This window comes from Lepidochelys kempii, chromosome 1 (genome assembly GCF_965140265.1).
Source record: "Lepidochelys kempii isolate rLepKem1 chromosome 1, rLepKem1.hap2, whole genome shotgun sequence".
In the NCBI taxonomy this organism is placed as follows: Eukaryota; Metazoa; Chordata; order Testudines; family Cheloniidae; genus Lepidochelys; species Lepidochelys kempii.
The window spans coordinates 347,178,564-347,200,118 of record NC_133256.1 but is presented as its reverse complement, the minus strand read 5'-3'; the positions used below and the strand labels follow the sequence as shown (position 1 = coordinate 347,200,118).

The window sequence follows — 21,555 nt, the reverse complement described above, 5'->3', positions numbered from 1 at the left end:
ACACTCCCAACTCCCCCCTCTCAGGGAGTAACCATGGACTACCCACTGTAGCCCCAAACACACCTCCCTTCTGCCAGGGAGCGAGTTCAGACTTCTGCCCTGCAGCCCCCTTCTGCTCTCAGCTCCTGGACTTTCTACAGGCCCTGCCTGTTCCTGACCAGCTGAGCCTCATTTAATCAACCCCCCCTCCCTGGCTCCTCCTCCAGGTGCAGCTTGGGCAGTTACTTGGCCCACCTACCACCTTTGCCCCTTTAGGCCTTGTGTGGGGTGGACACCCTGTCACTCCCCCCATAGTCCTATTTCTGCATGTCTTTTCCATATCCCTGAACCAGCCTCCGAGATGGAGGAGTTTTATCCCTTATTAATCCTGTTTTATGCAACACTGCCTTCGAGACTTATTGGAATAATAGGAAAATCCTTTGTTTGAGTCCTGGAGGAAGCTGCTCCCCTAGGCGAGACACCTGTAGCTTCCGGGAAACTTCCCTGACCTGAGAAAGAGGGTACCAGAGTTCAGGTCTCCTGTCTAGCTGCTGTTCTTAGTCCCATGCATGTATTGCCCAATGCCACGAACCCCAGCCTTTGCAGGCAGCTGCTGAATGCCCCCACCACACCAACATTTCAAAACAATAATCTAGAAGTGAGTTCAAAGCAGCTCACAGCTGACCCCGAACTCGGGTCTCTGTCATGACAAACCCTGATCTTATCACCGCACCCCACTGGTTTTCAGAGTGGGGAGCCAAACCAGGTTTAGTCTCTCTAACTTCTCCCGGAGCCAGGGAGAGAATCCAGGATTCCTAAACACCAGGATTCTACTGATGACTAGTAAATGGTTGTGTAGCCCATTGGGGTTGTCTGTCAAGGCCTCCGCTGGTGGCTGGCCTGCAGAGGAGCTAGCAATTACTCCAGGGCCCTGTAGCTCAAATAGCGAGGTCCTAGCACAGGGCTCTGATGGTCAGGGGCTCAAGCCCTGCTGCTGGTCTCTGGGTTGGGAAGGAACGGGATGGCTGCATGTCATTCACACGGTGCAAAGGCCTCTGTAAAGGAGATGATGTACTGAACTGTGATGAGCTGTACATCCTGGTGGGAATCTGCACGCATCAGGCATGTGTTACATATTTGGCTTGTATAACTGAATGGGGGGACGTGGGGTTTTGTGACGCATCCCTGTATGGTCACGCCCCACAGGTGGAGAGTCTGTGACAGCTCACTGCTTGTGAGCCTGGCTCTTTACAGCTTTTACAAAAGACTCGCTCCCGCTTTTTTCTCTGAGGTCGTTGGTTCAATCCCCGTTGTCAGCCAACCTGGTGACTGTCCCGCTTGCAGCTGTCCCACTCCGGCATGTTTAAAGGTTGAGAGGGGGGCTTCATTCTGGCAGAAGTGGGGATCCCAGAGGCAGGGGGGTGCAGTAGGTCTGCACACACATGATTTCCTGAGATGTCACTGCCTCCCACGCCCTTCAGGAGCCGCTTCTGCAGGAAAGTGTCCCCCCGGCAGGTGCAGGTCTCTTACTCACTGAGCAAAGCCCTGCTGTTGGCCTCAGCAACGCTGGGGTGTTCTGGTCTGATCCATAATGCATGGAATGTGTGGCGATGGATCTGCTGCCAGCCAAGCCTCTGGGGTTTCCCTGCGAGTGTGATGACACTGGGGAACCTATTGCTGTTGGAGGTCTGTCAAAGATGGGAGCTGAGCATTGGCGTGTGTTATCGACAGCATTGTGGACAAGATGAGGATGGACAGGAACGCAGGGGCCGTTCTCCTTACCTACGTCCCTCTGTGCTTTTAAGGCTTCGGGTGGACGGGTTATGTCCTGAGGCAACTTAGCTGCCCCTGAACCTTTGGTTCTTGACTTCTCATTAGAATTAGCACTGTGATCCCAGCCAGCCACGGCCCTAGAGGCTGTATCCCTTGACAAGGGTAATAGAAATTGTTTCAGCTGACTTTGAGTAATGCCATGTCCTTCTTCTCTCTTTCAGGCTGTGACCATGTCGGAATTGAAGCGGATGTCGGTGAAGATGTGCTCCTGCCCTGCATTGTCAAACGTGGAGACGCTATCAGTCTTTCAAACCCTACAGTTAACTGGCAAGTTAACTGGTTAAATGGGAGTTGTGAAGTCGTGAACAGCTTCCACTATGGCCAGAACCATCCAGAGTATCAGTGTGGACAATATAAGGGGAGAACGGAGTTCTCTTCTCAGGGATTGTCCGATGGCAACGCTTCTCTCCTCCTGAAGAATGTGACCCCTGCTGACTTTGGGAACTACACCTGTCATGCCAGTTTATATGAGAACACTCCCCAAACTTTACAGATTGTCCTGCTTATGCAGAAAAAGACCCAAGGTAGGTCAGCGACGTTCCCTTATCAACGGTGCTGTGACGGTTGTCCTTTCAGTGAGAACCCCACGAGCCCTTGAGCATAATTTTGAAGCAGGAGCCTGCTGTGATAATGTTTCGTCCAAGTTTTATAAAGTAAATACATGGTTAACATGAGTTAAAAAGGCCAGGGACACTTCCTTGTGAAGAATCTGTGCAGCAGATCATGCTCGAGCTGTGAAAATGTCAGGTTTTGATGGAACTTTAGAGGCAGTGATTTATCATGTATTTCTGGCAGTGCCCAAAATGTGCTGCGATTGCTAACATCTTTCCAAACAAAAATAAGGCACAATTTATGGACTGGACAATGTTAAGGTCGGATGCAGGGCCGTGCTTAGGATTTATGGGGCCCTACACAGTATTATGAAACTGGTCCCCCTATGCCCGACTTGCTCTTAGCAACACAAACATAAGCTGACAGTAATGGAAACCTTGCCACGTGCCCTTTATTAAAACCATCCTAAACTAATTAAGCTCACTATGAAGCTGAGGGACTATACTTGCACTAAAGAAGTAGCACTATAGAAAAAATTCTGATTTATTGACAGAATGATACAAATAATATAATGTTTTGAATTTGTCAACATTTTATTGGACATTTCTATGAAGAGGTATTGAAACAAGGATTTGCTTTTAATTAAAAGCAATCTTTCTTGCCTTTTTGGCTGCAAAATCAGTAATAATATCATCGTATGACAAAGACAAAGTGATGTCTTGTTCGATTGCAAGAATAGCAAGACCAGTCAAGCGTTCCTGACTCACTGTAGAGTGGAGATAGTATTTTTAAAAGTTTTCTCATTCGTTGGAGTGTAAGTACTTTAGATTTGCCTCATTCAGCTTTCTAGAACTTTGGCAACAGGCCTGAACAATGGGCTGCTAGTGCTAGAAAGATGGATGTTTTCTGTGCTAGGCGAGCAAGCTGTAGCTGGGGAGAAAATAGAGTCCTGAAGCAAACTGTAAGTGGGAGCTGAAACCTCCGTTGTCTACACATAGTCATTTGTCAATCAGAGCAGTGCAACTGATTCAGTTTCATGCCTTTGTAGATGAGGGTAGGCTGGTGGACCCCCATTGCCACTTTGGGACAAAATTGGCCACCCCCAGTTCCGTTTGTAGCCCTTTGCTCAGGGATCGGTGTGTTCCTCAGCATCCATCTGTGACGAAGTGGGACTGTTCTTAATGTTTCCTCTGAATAGTGTGGGGGTGCCTCAGTTTTCTCTAGGCAGTTCTTAAGTATCTAGGGGGTGGAGTAAGGGTGTATGATCATTGCAGAGCCCTAGAGGGCAGGTGTGTGCAGGAGTCTGGACACAGAGAATGGCCGACACCCTGTTTCCTGGCCACTGATGGCCTGGGCCCTCCCCCGCTGCAAGGTGAGAGCTGAAGGGTTGGAGAACAAAGGAATCAGGTGACCACCTGGCCCGGGAAAGGAACAAAGCCCAGAGGAGGAGGGGCTGGAGGGAGTTTCAGTTTGGGGCTGGCTGGGACATGGAGTGAAGTGCAGACGTGGTTGTCTGGCTCACTGCCCCCCAAAATGGACCCAGCTGAGGGGTCCCGTTCTCTGCACCTGCAAGCTCTGTGTTAGACCATGTTCCTGTCGTCTAATAAACCTTCTGTTTTACTGGCTGGCTGAGAGTCACGTCTGACTGCGAAGTTGGGGTGCAGGACCCTCTGGCTTCCCCAGGACCCCGCCTGAGCGGACTCGCTGTGGGGAAGCACACGGAGGGGCAGAGGATGCTGAATGCTCCGAGGTCAGACCCAGGAAGGTGGAAGCTGTGTGAGCTGTGTGTCCTGCAGACAGGCTGCTCACAGAAAGGCGACTGCCCCAGAGTCCTGACTGGCTTCATGGGGAGCAGTTCCAGAGCATCGCCCAGGGACTCCGTGACACCATCCAAAAGGAAACATGGAATAACAAAAAGCAACTGCCCTGTTCTCAGCTGATGCTGTGAGGCCTGTGGGAGCTAAAGGCTCTGGACCACCTTCCCCAGTCTAAGGGGGGGGTGGGGGGGGGGGTCGCACCAGCATGCTCAGCCCTCTCCTGGACCCTCCATTTATATCCCTCAGCTGCAGCTGGGAATCAGACCCAGTTTCTAAATGCTGTCAAGCCAGGTTGGCTGATTCCCAGCACTGGGCTGCTGGGCTGCTCTGTGGGACGGGCTTGGCTGCTTCCTGGTCCCCACAGTCCTTGCAGAGACAGGCTGTCCTGTTACACACCTCCCCAGCCCTCCCAAGAGTGAAGTCAGTGCACTCTTTGCCTCCCTCCTCATGAGAAATATAGTCCACATTCACACCGGGGTGGCCCTGGACTGGGGGTGAACCATAAGCACATAGGGCTGCAGAGCCAGGTCAACCTGGGGTTCATGTCTCTCAGAGCATGCAGCCCTGCAGAGAGGCCTGGTCAGCGATGAGGGTAAAAGACACGGCGAGCGAATAGTGCCTCAGGACCTTGATAGTCCACCTTAGCACCAGGCACTCCCCCATCACTACAGAGTTTTGCTGTCTCAGGAACAAATATTATTAAATATTATTTATTAAATATTTCTTCCCCATGTAGATACCTGGACTGTAATCAGGGCACTCCTTGACCTACTCTTTGTCAAGCTAAACAGATTGAGCTCCTTTAGTCTATCACTGTCCGGCGGGTTTTCTCATCCTTTAATCCTTCTTGTGGCTCTTCTCTGAGCCCTCTCCACTTTATCATCAACATCCCTCTGGAATGGTGGGCACCACAACTGGACACAGGATTCCAACAGCATTTGCATCAGTGCCAAATATAAAGGTAAAATACCCTCTGTAGTTCTGCTCAAGATGCATCCCTGCTCATGCACCGAATGGTCACATTAGCCCTTTTGACCACAGCAGCATCACACCGGGAGCTCATGTGCAGCTGCTTGCTCTCCACCCCCCACAAAAACCGTTTTCAGTCACTGCTTCCCAGGATCGAGCCTTGCTACCCAGTGCTGTGTAGGGACGTTCCTTGAAGTATTTTCTGAGTTCCCCAGGCATGTGACTTCCTCCCTTGCCTGAGCTGCTTCCTCATCACCTGCAAAAATACACACCAAACACAAACAAGAAAACACTAGACTGTAGAACCTGAGCTGAAAGAAGTGCTGAGCATGCAGCTTTGCACACACATCGCCCACAGGAACCTTTTGGGTTCTCACAGCCCCCAGGAAGATCCCGACATCCGGTAACGTGGGGAGGGTACGGAGGGAAACGGGAGAACAAGCACATTCGCTGAGAGCCATCAAGCGCTAGCCAGCGCGGCTTAGGGAGTGACAGCTCCTCAGAGAAGCAGCAGCCAGCACATTGCCAGCCTTAGCGAGGGCTGAACGCTTTAATAACCAGCGAAGCCTTAGGAACTTTGGGTAACTCCAGGAAACATTTTTTACTCCTCTCCCCCATCCAGCTATAACCCGATTCCTAATTGAGTCACACGTCTCTGCACAGGGCTGGCCAGAGGGGTTGGGGAAGGGTTAGTGACCGGATTCTTTAAACTTTAAGTCACCTCCTTAATCCCGTGTCCAGCTGCCTGGATCGTAGGTAGCAGCGTGGTGAGGAGAGCAGCCTCCGGGGAGCTGGTATGTGGCCCACCGTGCAAGCAGAGGGGACAGGATGTGGAGCGGGCAGAGTGGGCTTTGCATCCACCCTCCATAGCCCCACCTAGCGCTGTTCTGCCAGCATGCCGGGGAAGTACCTGCACCAGGTGCAGACCTGCCACTGGATTCTTCCCCTCGGAGCAACAATCACACTCTGCCTTATGGGCTGCTCCAGCTGCCCCTTGCTCGGGTCTCACGGCAAAGCCAGCCCCGAGCCCTGTTAGCTTGTGCTTTTCTGGAATCGCAGGCTAAGAGGCAGAGAATTTGATGGGTAAGATAAGGAAGCGGCCTTGGATATTGGCTTATCTAGCTCTATAAGACACCATTATTGAAATGCTCTTCAGCTCTCTATACCTTTGTTGTGTAAAGGTCTTATTTAGGTCTTCAAGTGCATTACTAAACCTTTACAACTGTTCCATAATACCTTGCTCTTCACCTAGAGAGCTCCAAGCGCTTTACAAGGGAGTGTCATTCCTATTTTACAGTTGGGGAAACTGAGGCACAGAGCGGGGGCGTGACCTACCCGAGGTCAACCAGCAGGCCAATGGCAGAGCCAGGAATAGACTCTGGGTCTCGAGAGTCCCAGTCCAGTGCTCTTTCCACTAGGCCATAGTGCTTCAGTGCCTTTATGTTAGTAACGCACGCTCCAGCTGCCCGAGGGGCAAATATTAAGATTTGTTTGTCTCAGGAAGAAATAGGTTAAAACCTTATTTTGCAAATATTTTTGTCTTGCTGCCTAGGGGATATCATGGTTGACAGGACCTTTGTTTCTCTTTACTGGTTTGGCATTGTAATGAAAACTGATTTTTAAAACGACTCGTCTCACCCACACACTATTGCACATACCTTCTTTAGCCTTCGTAGTCTTCTTTTTACACCAACAGCACCCTGCAAAGCTCCCTACTACAAGAATCACTAGTGCGCTCAATGGCACGCAAACGCTTCGAACGCGGAGTCGTTTTTCATGTCCTCCTGGAACGTAGGCATCTGTCTGAACAGTTGCACCTGCAAAACAGTAAAATGATTAAGTAAGCTGGAACTGCCTCCAGCCATTTCCAATATAAACCCTCCCTCCCAGTTGCAATTAGCTGTTACTACAGCTTGCTCCATACAGCCAGGCATTCTGCTATAAGGGTTATGGGCTTAAAACCCACAGGTGAGCAATCAGGAGTGAATGCACAGGAAAGATGGGGAACATGGTGGTGGCACTCGGCAGGAAATGCAGAAATGCTCAGGGGAAGGGACACTAGACATCCAGGTGGGTAGCAATAAGAGCAGCAGGCTGAGACACAGCAAGGATCTGGCTCATCTCAAGGTGGCCAGTAGCAGATGGATTGATGGCCTAGCAATTAGGTGACCCAGAGCAAAATTGCAAATGGGGTGGGGAAGAAGTTTGGCCAGAATGGGTAGCTGCAGCAGTGAGCCGGAGAGCGCTCACGTGTGCCGGCACAATGCTATTGGCAGAATTGGAGCACTGAAGTTACAGGATCCGAAACACCCCCCATGTCCCTTATTAAATCGGAGTCCTGGGGTTACAGATTCCAGAATTCAGTTTCCTGAATGCATCAGGGAAGCCTGATGGTGGGAATGGAGGGTCACAAAGAGGGAGATAACAGAACACCTAGAACTTAGGATTGGTGCTTTTTATTTCCCCGTAAATTGAAAGATAAAAATTCCCTGAGTTCTACATGAATCAAACCCTGAAAACCTTTGACTGAGCTTCCTGTCTCACCAGAAGGAGTTCAAATGCGTCACTGCATCTCTGGCGTGTTTAGTACATGATCCGAAAGACGGCTTGAAAAAGCACATTTTGGGCCACACAGTGTGTCTGGCCTGGTGCTAATGGCCAAGCAGAAAGCTATGCTAGGAGACGTGCTAACACCTTAGGCCCCCCTACAGAACCAACCACGATCCCAGACACTGCACTCCTCTAAGCACAGGGTCTGCGGCGCCTGCCAGTAGGGAAAACCCCCAGGAGGCAGAGACAGACTCCGCAAACCCATCCTGGGATCTGAGAGTCAAGCTGGGCTCTTCCCGCCTCAAACATCACCAGAAATAGAGATCCGATATGGCAAACTGTGCCCCTAGTTACACTGGAACGTTTCCACGGAAGCCTAATGGGGTTACAGGGGATCAAAAGAGGGCATCATTCGCCCTGCAGTGTCCCTATTACTGGTGATGGAGTGAGAGAAGGAAGAACCCAACTCGATCTACACTTCCTTCTCCCATCATGGCACTGACAGTTAAAGCTCCATTTCTACTTCTAATAACAGATCGTGGTAGACACAGAGTAATGGAGAGAAAAAACTGATCCCCGGGATGCTTCTCTTAATGTCACTTATCACAGCAGGCTCCTGCTCCAAAATTATGCTCAAGGGCTCGTGGGATTCTCACTGAAAGGACAACCATCACAGCACCGTTGATAAGGGAACGTCGCTGACCTACCTTGGGTCTTTTTCTGCATAAGCAGGACAATCTGTAAAGTTTGGGGAGTGTTCTCATATAAACTGGCATGACAGGTGTAGTTCCCAAAGTCAGCGGGGGTCACATTCTTCAGGAGGAGAGAAGCGTTGCCATCGGACAATCCCTGAGAAGAGAACTCCGTTCTCCCCTTATATTGTCCACACTGATACTCTGGATGGTTCTGGCCATAGTGGAAGCTGTTCACGACTTCACAACTCCCATTTAACCAGTTAACTTGCCAGTTAACTGTAGGGTTTGAAAGACTGATAGCGTCTCCACGTTTGACAATGCAGGGCAGGAGCACATCTTCACCGACATCCGCTTCAATTCCAACATGGTCACAGGCTGAAAGAGGGAAGGAGAACATGGCATTACTCAAAGTCAGCTGAAACAATTTCTATTACCCTTGTCAAGGGATACAGCCTCTAGGGCCATGGCTGGCTGGGGTCATGGGGGGTCATGGCTAGGGCCATGGCTGGCTTCTTCTAACGAGAAGTCAAGAACCAAAGGTTCAGGGGCAGCTAAGTTGCCTCAGGACATAACCCGTCCACCCGAAGTCTTAAAAGCACAGAGGGACGTAGCTAAGTAGAACGGCCCCTGTGTTCCTGTCCATCCACATCTTGTCCACAATGCTGTCGATAACACACGTCAATGCTCAGCTCCCATCTTTGACAGACCTCCAACAGTGAGCTGTCACAGACTCTCCACCTGTGGGGCGTGACCATACAGGGATGCGTCACAAAACCCCACGTCCCCCCATTCAGTTATACAAGCCAAATATGTAACACATGCCTGATGCGTGCAGATTCCCACCAGGATGTACAGCTCATCACAGTTCAGTACATCATCTCCTTTACAGAGGCCTTTGCACCGTGTGAATGACATGCAGCCATCCCGTTCCTTCCCAACCCAGAGACCAGCAGCAGGGCTTGAGCCCCTGACCATCAGAGCCCTGTGCTAGGACCTCACTATTTGAGCTACAGGGCCCTGGAGTAATTGCTAGCTCCTCTGCAGGCCAGCCACCAGCGGAGGCCTTGACAGACAACCCCAATGGGCTACACAACCATTTACTAGTCATCAGTAGAATCCTGGTGTTCAGGAATCCTGGATTCTCTCCCTGGCTCCGGGAGAAGTTAGAGAGACTAAACCTGGTTTGGCTCCCCACTCTGAAAACCAGTGGGGTGCGGTGATAAGATCAGGGTTTGTCATGACAGAGACCCGAGTTCGGGGTCAGCTGTGAGCTGCTTTGAACTCACTTCTAGATTATTGTTTTGAAATGTTGGTGTGGTGGGGGCATTCAGCAGCTGCCTGCAAAGGCTGGGGTTCGTGGCATTGGGCAATACATGCATGGGACTAAGAACAGCAGCTAGACAGGAGACCTGAACTCTGGTACCCTCTTTCTCAGGTCAGGGAAGTTTCCCGGAAGCTACAGGTGTCTCGCCTAGGGGAGCAGCTTCCTCCAGGACTCAAACAAAGGATTTTCCTATTATTCCAATAAGTCTCGAAGGCAGTGTTGCATAAAACAGGATTAATAAGGGATAAAACTCCTCCATCTGGGAGGCTGGTTCAGGGATATGGAAAAGACATGCAGAAATAGGACTATGGGGGGAGTGACAGGGTGTCCACCCCACACAAGGCCTAAAGGGGCAAAGGTGGTAGGTGGGCCAAGTAACTACCCAAGCTGCACCTGGAGGAGGAGCCAGGGAGGGGGGGTTGATTAAATGAGGCTCAGCTGGTCAGGAACAGGCAGGGCCTGTAGAAAGTCCAGGAGCTGAGAGCAGAAGGGGGCTGCAGGGCAGAAGTCTGAACTCGCTCCCTGGCAGAAGGGAGGTGTGTTTGGGGCTACAGTGGGTAGTCCATGGTTACTCCCTGAGAGGGGGGAGTTGGGAGTGTGGCTTGGCAAGCCCAGAGAAGGGGGAGAGCCAGAGAGGCAGGCAAGGCTCAGGGGGAAAGCAGCAAGGTATGGGGTAAGTCGAACCTTGGCTCCCAATGAGAAGGCCTGTGAGCCAGGATCTGGAGTAGAAGCGGGGCCAGGGCCCGCGACCAGCCACTGATGACGTGGCATGAGCAGGGCAAGGAGCAGGAAGACTGCCAGAGCCCATTTGTCAAGAGAGACTTTGATACCCGGGAAGGCGGAGGGGGGGACATGTATGGCGACGTGCCCAGAGGACCGAGTGACGGAGAGGAGGCTGCAGTTCCTGGAGAGGGAGAGGGGTCCGCAGGGCTAGAGGACGACAGGAGAGGCACCGCGAGCGGAGGGCGCAATGCCTGGCTGGAGCTAATCTCCAGGACGGCCAGCAGGAGGCGCCACTAGCAGGGAGCGAACCCCTGTGATGGGGTCAACCCATAAGGCTGGTTCTTTTACTGTTCTCTGGACCACGTGCTACTGTGCTAAATGGACGACTGGTCTGATGTGAGAGGACAATTCCTGTGTACAAAGAGAGAAGGGGAAGAACTTGTAAAGTCCTAGAACAGCATGAAGAAGTCGCTCCATTGGCTAAACACAGCCCAGGCAACCCCCCGAAGTTAGTGGAGTTACGGGGAGTTTAATCACGGGCACTGCTGTGTTACCACCTCGTTTCCACTGCCCACCCAGCTGTGGTGTCAGAGAAAGAAACTAAAGGAGCTTGGCATGAGTGGTTTCATCACATATTTTTACACCCAGTGCTTCCCAGCTGGAGGGAAAAGAAAGTGATTTGCAGGGTGCAGACTCTGTACTAGAGAGGAAAGACCAAGGGCAGGTTACACTTGTAAGGCTGCAGCAGTGACGCTGTGCTCCTAGGCCGACGGGAGAGCTTCTCCCACCAGTGTGGTTAATCCACTTCCGCCAGAGGTGGTAGCTCGGTGACGGGAGCAGCTCTTGCCTACGTCGGGGGTTCGGTTGCAGGATTACGTTGCTGCGGGTGGGGATATTTCACAGCTCTGAGCAATGCAGTTATACCCGCGTGAGTCTGTCGTGTAGGGCTGGCCGAAGAACCAGGGCAGATTACGTCAACCTAACGTACATCAACATACAGCCACCGCAGTTGAGGCGCACACGTGGCCCCTTGTGTCGGCCGTGCGCGTTCTCACCTGGTGCGCTGTAGCGATTCTGCTGTCAGCGTGGGCCATTGTGTGACGGTTCCGGAGAGCCAGGAACAATCGGCACAAGCGACGCCGTGTCTACACTGACACGGCATCGGCCTAACTCCATCAACCTTGCCTCTGCCGCGCGGGGAGGTGTGTTACTAAATCAGCACCGAGAGGCGCTTACGTTGGAAGGGGACACGGCGGAGGGTGGGGGTTAGGATTAGGGTTGTCAACTCTCCCGGATTGGCCTGGAGTCTCCTGGAATCGACATTGATTAACTGCGGTGGCTGTACGGTGATCACTGAAACCAGCCCAGGAGATTTTAATGGGCTATTTTAAGAAAATTACATTGTCATGTTGCGGGGGGAAAACAATCTCCTGGAATAGCTTCAGTCAGAGTTGACAACCCTAGTTAGTAGGGATCTGGTGCAGGGACAGCCAGACTGGGGCAAGGCACATCATTTTAGCACGTGCTGGATAGAGGCAGTGTAGGTGTCCGTGGGGACACGGGCAGACATTTCACCTGTCTGGACAGACCAAGGGTACACAGAGGGGCAGGAAGCAGGGCTGGGTGCATTTACGTATCCATAGAAAGTTGAGCAAGAGCACGGAGCCGGCTCTGGGAACAGCTGCCCTGCAGCAATGAGATCTATTAGCACAGAGCCGCCCACCCGGTTACCCCCACGGCACCGGGGTGGCAAGTCAGGGACACTGAAGACTAGAGTGTTTGAAGAGCTACAGAGACATTAGGGGAAACCGTGGGACTTTCTCCAGTTTGGTGAAGCGGTAGCAAGAGAGTAGATTGGTCACCTTACCTGCCAGGACAACGGGCAAAAGTCCAGCCAATACCCAAACGCTGCTGTGCGCTACCATTTCTCAGACCTTCTCCCAAACTTCCTGTTAAAAAAAAAAAAAAAAGTAATCCCATCACATACGTCTGCAGGACTCCAGCACAGAAAGTCCAAACCGTCCTAGTAACCCTGGCAAGCTGATCCGCTTGGGAAGAGAGGCCAGCTCAGCGCTTGGGTCATTTTACAGGGTAGATTATCAGTAATATTATGGCAGTGCCTCAGGACCCCACCATGGACCAGGGCCCCATTGTGCGGGTGCTGTGCACACACACGGGAAGACATGCCCGTGGGGGCCAGGGACCGGCCACACTGCAGCTGGCAGTGCGCCCCCCAGCCCGGGCAGACAGACTTACACCAGCGAGGCTCAAGCCAGCACGCTAAAAATAGCAGCGTGGGCCTCGCAGCTCCAGAAGAGACTCCAGCGAGCCACCTGGGCTCAGACCCAGGGGTCAGGTGGGCTGGAGGACCCAAATTATGGTCCGAGCCACAACAGCTACATGGCTACTGGTAGCATGCTAGCTCGAGCCCTGTGAGCATGATTCTGTCTACCCAGGCCGGGAGGCTGCTGCCAGCTGCTGTGTAGACATAGCCAAAGAGTTCACAGTTTAAGTATGAGAGAAGAGACAACAGTGGGACCCAGCCAGGAGGAACACAAGGAAACAGACGAGACTCTGTTGGTCAGCACGATAGGCGCTGGTCACATCTGTGATGCCTGTTGTATCAGTATCCTCATTTAATACCAGACAGTCCAGTTCACCCATCTTAGTATTTAGACATCTAGCATTTGTATACAAGCACTTATAAAATGTGTCACGTTTTAGCTGTCTGCCATTATATGGTGTAAGGCTGCACCTGCCTTCCTAACTCTGCCGTGACATCACCAGTGCCCTGCACTTGCATGGTCAGTAACACCAATGCAAAGAGAGTGAAAATCTCTGCTATTCTAATTTGAACTTTCTCCTTTGCAAGTGACTACACAAAATGCAGGACATGGAGAAACTGGCCCAGCATCTGCAGCCATAGAGGACATAATAGTTCTCCTTCCATTGTGTAAAGAGGAGTCCAGCAAAGGCCTGAACTTGTAAAGCCATGACTTTCGTGAATAAGTCTTCCTCACATATTTCAACCATCCATAGGAAGCTGTTGGCATGCGGGCTGCTGGCACCCCGCAGCCCAGGAACAGATTAGACTACAGACAAGAGACTAGAATTGATGGGGGCAAAAAGGGGGCAGGGTGTAACCATGTCTGAGCTGACACAGGCTTCAGTGTGACTTTTCAGGGTAAGAAGTTGCCTATGCACATTCCTCTAGTGCTTCACTCCTGCGACTGGGAGGAGAAATGCGTTAGCCAGGTAGCAGCGACTCATTCATGCAGGAGCAAAATTCCACCATGTCTGAGCCCGACTGCCAACAGCTGTGTTCAATGACACAATGGCACGGATTAGTCATCGGTGTCAGACCAGGAGGAAGCAGGTCCAGCATCACTCAGCTGAACTCGTATGGGGTGATGCAATACTGAATACTGTCCTGGACTAAGCCATCTCCTCGTACACACGTGCCCCACCCAGGATGTGCACGTCTCACAGATATGAATCCACTGGCATGCAACCCCATCTGTCCCCATCCCCCCACGTTCATATGCTCCCCTACCCGTGCAACGTCCAGGCATCCACCTTTCACAATGTCAGATGGGGCATCATTTTAAAAGCCGAGCAGGAGAATCCTTAGATACTACAGTGATGGCTGCAATCAAAACCTTTGAACAGGACAGACATCGGGGGACAGACAGACTGAAGTCCCCCAGGCCAGACTCACCCCTCCAGCTTCTGGGAGAAGGGATTTTGCTGCCTGTTTATACTGACATATGAACAAAGTTACAAACAAAAATTACAATAAAAATGGGAGAGGGAGGAAATCAAGAAAACAATCTTTTCTCTCTGTCTATGTGGGGGAGGGGGGTGAAGAACGCGAGAAAAAACCAGGAGAGAAACAAAAAGAGAGAGAAACACGGAGAAAAAAGGCAGAGAGCAAGAAAAGAACACAAGTGAAAAAAGGTGACAGGGGTGGGGGGAGAAGAGAGGGAAAAAGTTAGAGAATAAGAGCTGGGCTCAGAGGGGTTAAACCCTGTCATAAATATAAAGGGAAGGGTAAACCCCTTTGAAATCCCTCCTGGCCAGGGGAAAGCTCCTCTCACCTGTAAAGGGTTAAGAAGCTAAAGGTAACCTCGCTGGCACCTGACCAAAATGACCAATGAGGAGACAAGATACTTTCAAAAGCTGGGAGGAGGGAGAGAAACAAAGGGTCTGTGTGTCTGTCTGTAGTCTTCTTTGTTGGGGATAGACCAGGAATGGAGTCTTAGAACTTTTAGTAAGTAATCTAGCTAGGTATGTGTTAGATTATGATTTCTTTAAATGGCTGAGAAAAGAACTATGCTGAATAGAATAACTATTTCTGTCTGTGTATCTTTTTTGTAACTTAAGGTTTTGCCTAGAGGGGTTCTCTATGTTTTTGAATCTAATTACCCTGTAAGGTATCTACCATCCTGATTTTACAGGGGGGATTTCTTTATTTCGATTTACTTCTATTTTTATTAAAAGTCTTCTTGTAAGAAAACGGAATGCTTTTTCATTGTTCTCAGATCCAAGGGTTTGGGTCTGTGGTCACCTATGCAAATTGGTGAGGCTTTTTATCCAACATTTCCCAGGAAAGTGGGGGGTGCAAGTGTTGGGAGGATTGTTCATTGTTCTTAAGATCCAAGGGTCTGGGTCTGTAGTCACCTAGGCAAATTGGTGAGGCTTTTTACCAAACCTTGTCCAGGAAGTGGGGTGCAAGGTTTTGGGAAGTATTTTTGGGGGAAAGACGCGTCCAAACAGCTCTTCCCCAGTAACCAGTATTAGTTTGGCGGTGGTAGCAGCCAATCCAAGGACAAAGGGTGGAATATTTTGTACCTTGGGGAAGTTTTGACCTAAGCTGGTAAAGATAAGCTTAGGAGGTTTTTCATGCAGGTTCCCACATCTGTACCCTAGAGTTCAGAGTGGGGGAGGAACCTTGACAAACCCGGTTCAGAGAAGCCTGGGTCCCCCACACTTACATCTGTACTTCCTTGGCCTCTGGGGTCTTGGGGCAGGCTAAGGCCAGCTGCTGGAGGTGAGGAGCGACACACAAACCATAGGTGCTGGAATTATGGGTGCTGCTGCACCCCCAGCTTGAAGTACTAACAAACACCAAACACCTGGTTTCCATCTTCCGCACCCCCACTATAAAAATTGTTCCAGCACCACTGTAGGGAGCTTCCCCCCGCCCTGCCCCCCCATGGCTGTGTCGACCTAGAAGTTAAGTCAAGATCAATCCTTGTTCCCTTCTATGTCAGCTGATGCTCAGTCCCTGAGGGTGGGTCTGTTTTCTCCACTTGCTTTTTCATCAAATCAGTTCCAAGCTCTCTGTGCACACACTTACTGTATTTCGGTTTAAGAGCGGCTTACTTCAACTTAGCTTAAGGCAATTCCTAATGAAACAAGCCTGGTTTAAGGGGTCCACACAGCCCTTTGCAACATCTTAACCATTAGCTTCGGGGAAGGGGGGAGGGGGAGAAGAACCACAGCAACTTTCTAATAAGAACATAAGAATGGCCACACTGGGTCAGACCAAAGGTCCACCCAGCCCAGCATCCTGTCTGCAAACAGTGGCCAATGCCAGGTGCCCCAGAGGGAGTGAACCTAACAGGTAATGATCAAGTGAGCTCTCTCCTGCCATCCATCTCCACCCTCTGACAAACAGAGGCTAGGGACACCATTCCTTACCCATCCTGGCTAATAGCCATTAATGGACTTAATAACCTCCATTAATTTATCTAGTTCTCTTTTAAACCCTGTTATAGTCATAGCCTTCACAGTCTCCTCAGGCAAGGAGTTCCACAAGTTGACTGTGCGCTGTGTGAAGAAGAACTTCCTTTTATTTGTTTTAAACCTGCTGCCCATTAATTTCATTTGGTGGCCCCTAGTTCTTATATTATGGGAACAAGTAAATAACTTTTCCTCATTCACTTTCTCCACACTACTCATGATTTTATAGACCTCTATCATATTCCCCCCTTAGTCTCCTCTTTTCCAAGCTGAAAAGTCCTAGCCTCTTTAATCTCTCCTCATATGGGACCCGTTCCAAACCCCTCATCATTTTAGTTGCCCTTCTCTGAACCTTTTCTAATGCCAGTATATCTCTTTTGAGATGAGGAGACCACATCTGTACGCAGTATTCAAGATGTGGGATACCATGGATTTATACAAGGGCAATAAGATATTCTCCGTCTTATTCTCTATCCCTTTTTTAATGATTCCTAACATCCTGTTCGCTTTTTTGACTGCTGCTACACACTGCGTGGACGTCTTCAGAGAACTATCCACGATGACGCCAAGATCTCTTTCCTGATTAGTTGTAGCTAAATTAGCCCCCATCATATTGTACGTATAGTTGGGGTTATTTTTTCCAATGTGCATTACTTTACATTTACACACATTAAATTTCATTTGCCCTTTTGTTGCCCGATCACTTAGTTTTGTGAGTTCTTTTTGAAGTTCTTCACAGTCTGCTTTGGTCTTAACTATCTTGAGCAGTTTAGTATCATCTGCAAACTTTGCCACGTCACTGTTTACTCCTTTCTCCAGATCATTTATGAATAAGTTGAATAGGATTGGTCCTAGGACTGCCCCTTGGGGAACACCACTAGTTACCCCTCTCCATTCTGAAAATTTACCATTTATTCCTACCCTTTGTTCCCTGTCTTTTAACCAGTTCTCAATCCATGAAAGGATCTTCCCTCTTATCCCATGACAACTTAATTTACGTAAGAGCCTTTGGTGAGGGACCTTGTCAAAGGCTTTCTGGAAATCTAAGTACACTATGTCCACTGGATCCCCCTTGTCCACATGTTTGTTGACCCCCTCAAAGAACTCTAAGAGATCAGTAAGACATGATCTCCCTTTACAGAAGCCATGTTGACTTTTGCCCAACAATTTATGTTTTTCTAGGTGTCTGACAATTTTATTCTTTATGATTGTTTCAACTAATTTGCCCGGTACTGATGTTAGACTTACCGGTCTGTAATTGCTGGGCCACCTCTAGAGCCCTTCTTAAATATTGGTGTTACCTTAGCTATCTTCCAGTCACTGGGTACAGTAGCTGATTTAAAGGACCGGTTAGAAACCATAGTTAATAGTTCTGCAATTTCCCATTGGCGTTCTTTCGGAACTCGTGGGTGAATGCCATCCGGGCCCGGTGACTTGTTCCTGTTACGTGTCTCAATTAATTCCAAACCCTCCTCTAGTGTCACTTCAATCTGTGACAATTCCTCAGATTTGTCACCTACAAAGGATGGCTCAGGTTTGGGAATCTCCCTCCCATTACATTAATGTAAACGAGTACTTAGCCAGGTCCTGCCCCTTCGCAGATTTCACACAAGACGCAAGAAAGTGAGACTGCACCAAATCCGCCCTGCCCTTCTCACAAGCCGCTTCCTGGGCATGCACTTTCCCGTCAGATCTCCTGGCCCAAGCAGCCACTGCCAGTCCGGAGCCAACACACACGTGTGTGCGTAAAGTAGAGACCCGCAGCGCGCTCACTCCGCGCCCGGGCCATGCAGCCGCCGCTCACGGCGAGCGGGGGCAGCCCCCGGGGACAGACAGAAACCAGCTCACCCGCTGCTCTCCAGCCTGGGGCTGAGGGGAAACGAGCCCCGTGGCCGAGGGCTGCCGCTGGCAGGGCAGGAAAGAGCTGGTGTTGCCCACTCACCCGAGTCCCGGCCGTCCTGCCTGGCCCCCCCGGCTAGTGGCTCCGAGACACCCTTACGGCCGGGCCGCTCTGGCCCGCAGCCCCCATTGGCCGGGAGCCCCCCGACCTCCGCCCCCTTAGGGGCGAGAACCTGCGGTTCCAGCCACAGGGTTTGCAAGCCAGCACCTCCCATGGCACTTTCACCCGCCCCAGGCCGCTGAAGGGATTCCCCCAGGAGACTGTCAAAAAGCTGGGGCAAAGCGCAGATCCTGTGGATCCGTGAGAATCAGCAAATTAGCGCACTCCTACTCTGTGTGCTCAAATCATTCCTAAACAATGTGGACTCAGACTGCTCCCAAGACTGATCCTTGAGGGACTCCACTGATCATCTCCTTCCAGTCCGCGGGGTCACCTTTCAGCACAAACCTTTGCCTCCCCCCCGTTAGCCAGTTCTTTGCAGGTCTTGTACTAATCCCCCATCTTCTCTAAGCTGAATAATGATTTCCCATGTGGTGCCCTGTCAAATGCTTTCTAGAAGGCCAGGTGTATCATCAGATCTCCTGCATTTCCTTATGTAAGAAATCAATGATTTTCTCAAAGAAGGAAATCAGGTTAGTCTGACACAATCTACCTTTGGTAAACTCATGTTGCATCAAAACCCCTTTTTCTGTTTACCTCCATGAATTGAATTATTTTCCTTCATAGTTTGTTCCAAAATCTTCCCTACTACTCAGGTTAGACTAACAGGTCTGTAATCGCCCCAATCACTTTTTTCCCATTTCTTAAATATAGGTATGACATTATGTATTATTATTAAAAATCCTTTCTACCAGACTAGCAATCTCCTGGGTCAGTTCTTTCAGCATTTGGGATGGAAATCTGAGTGGATACAAATCAGACTTTTTTTAAAAATAAAAAAAAACAACAGAGTTTTTAAAATTTAAATTGGATTTCTTTGATAAAATGCTTTTTGAGGAAAAAACCTATCTAAAAGTTTTAATTAAGATACATTATAGCTCAAAGATATCTCATCATGGAATAGGGATTATAAACTGTAATTCTATAGTATGAGACAATACATTCATGTCATGTTTAAGAAAAGTTTTGTAAATGATTTCCAATAGTTCATGGATTAGGGACCCAATTTTATGGGGTTCCAGGGGCTTCTGTATAGATTATTTAGGTTAATCTTTCCAGCTCCCCAATGGGACTCAGTGCTCAGTCTAGAAGACACCATCAGAGATGCTTAGTTTTGCAGTTCTCAAACTGTGGATTTGTGTCTCCAGAGATAACATGCTTGTTAAGAGCAAAAATGGTTGTTCTTGTTTTTAAAGTTTGTTGTTGTTTTTTTAAAAAAAGATTTCATTTAACTATTTTAGTTAAAAACAATTTTAACACAAGCAAACTTGATTTTAAAAAACATGAATGTTTAAGGTTTCAGAGTAACAGCCGTGTTAGTCTGTATTCGCAAAAAGAAAAGGAGTACTTGTGGCACCTTAGAGACTAACCAATTTATTTGAGCATAAGCTTTCGTGAGCTACAGCTCACTTCATCGGATGCATATCCTGGAAACTGTTAAAGTCTGCTGCGGTTTCCACGGCATGCATCCGATGAAGTGAGCTGTAGCTCAGGAAAGCTTGTGCTCTAATAAATTGGTTAGTCTCTAAGGTGCCACAACTCCTCCTGTTCTTTTTATGAATGTTTAACTAAATTCAAAAATTCATATGCTTGTTTTGTTAAAATATTATATGTTTGCTGTTGAAGAAAAAAATCCAGCATACTTAACATTGTTGTTTTAGTTTAATAAACCAATTTAAAACAATGTCTGTCTGGTGATGTTCTCCTCCTAATACAGCCTGGCAAGAAAATCCTCCAAATATTCCTGATTAACTTGTTGAATTGGAGATAGTGCGCCTCCCAATGGCTTCATAACTATCTGCTTCAGTTACCTTTGGTAAATGAAATAACCAAACGATCATTGTCTGACATCGCTGTAAAACTAAACCTGGAAAGTTTTCAAAATAAATCACTGTTTAAAAATGTAGAGTGTCCCCCTTCTAAAAATGAACCCTACACCGGTTTCCGAAAGTTGCGAGGAATATGTATTCAGGTGATAACCACCCCGGGGAATGCGCTTTCCTGCCGAAATCCATGATTAAATGGAGTCTTCTTGACTAGGGATGTAAATCGGGATTGGAGCTGGGTCTCCCCCGCGCCCTGCCTGGGGCGCCCGGCCCCCACCTGCGCTAGGGTGACCGGACCCCCCGATAGGACCGGGACTGTCCTGATGTTTAGCTCTTTGTCCCGCGCCCCGAGTGATGCGCGCTCCGGAGGCCAATTGTCCCGATACTGCGGCTCCGGCGGGTTGGGGGGGGGGGTTGCGCTTCCCCCGCCCCCCAGTCCCGATATTTTCTCCGTTTCCTCCGGTCACCCCCCGCCCCGGACTGGAAGCTGCGCGCGGCTCCCCGCTGGCGATGGTAACGAAAGACGCCGGAAGCAGCCGCTGCGGCCCAGCCTCGGCTGGGGTGGGGGGGGGCTGCCAGCACGTGCGGCCCCCCCCCCCCCCGCACCCACCAGGAGCAGGCGAACGGGGCTTCCCGCGGGAGACAGGGTCACCCACAGGGGACCTCACTCGCCTGAGCAGCTGCCTGTCTGATCCTGTGATCCGCCCCCCCCCCAGCCAGCACTCCTGCCCCACGCTGGGCAAGGGGCAGCCCCACCCGCACCCCCAGTGCGGCTACGGTGAGGGGCAGCGGGGGGGGAGGGGAGGGCGCCCATCGCTAGTAAGGGGGCAGGGGTCGGGCTGTGTCTCCCCCTCCCTAGACTGGGGACACCCCCCCCCCGCTGTGACTCCCCCCGCTCGCCACCCACAGCCCGCTCGGGGCGATCCCGATCCCGTCCCGATTCTGCTCCCCGGCGGGCTCTGTCCTGGGGGAAGGGGGTGCGGCTGGGGTCCCACCGCGCTTAGCGGGCCCCCGGGGACGCCCCAGAAATTAACCACGGGCCAAAGAAGCGGGGGAGGGGGGGAGGACAGACACCCCCGCCCCCCGTTAAGGGGAGCTGGGAGAGACACGTCGCCCGCCCCGGCCAGGGGACCCCCCAGCTCGGAGCGGGACAGACGGAGGAAGCCGCTCGCAGCCCGGGCCGCTTCTTACCTCCGCCGCCGCCGCCGCTCCCCGGAGAGTTCTCGGCGCTGGACCCCGCCCCAGCCTCTGACTCCGCCGGCTCGTCGCTCCGCCCTCCGCTGCTAGTTAGTTATTTGCTTCGGCCGCTGCGTTCTCGGAGGCTCGTTGCTTTGTTGCCGTTGTGGCGGGGGCAGAAACCCCCGGGAGCGGGGGCAGCGCGTTCCAGGGCCCCGCCGAGGACTGCGCTGCCGGGAGCGGTTACCGCTCCGACAAAGGTGGGAAGAAGCCGCAGCCGTCGTGAACTGCGGCCCGCTGTAGCCAA

General features: G+C 50.7%; 1 protein-coding gene across 1 annotated transcript; it reads right to left on the bottom strand.

Annotated features, from left to right (window-relative positions):
• Positions 1-4,875: 4,875 nt before the first annotated feature.
• LOC140907035 (uncharacterized) lies at positions 4,876-21,293 on the bottom strand. The gene is made up of 5 exons (XM_073332148.1): positions 21,264-21,293; positions 12,310-12,391; positions 8,408-8,770; positions 6,809-6,967; positions 4,876-5,406 (listed from the first exon to the last, which is right to left on the bottom strand). The coding sequence occupies exons 2-5, from the start codon at positions 12,365-12,367 to the stop codon at positions 5,288-5,290; spliced, it is 699 nt and encodes a 232-aa protein (XP_073188249.1). The 5' UTR covers positions 12,368-12,391; positions 21,264-21,293; the 3' UTR covers positions 4,876-5,287.
• Positions 21,294-21,555: the final 262 nt, after the last annotated feature.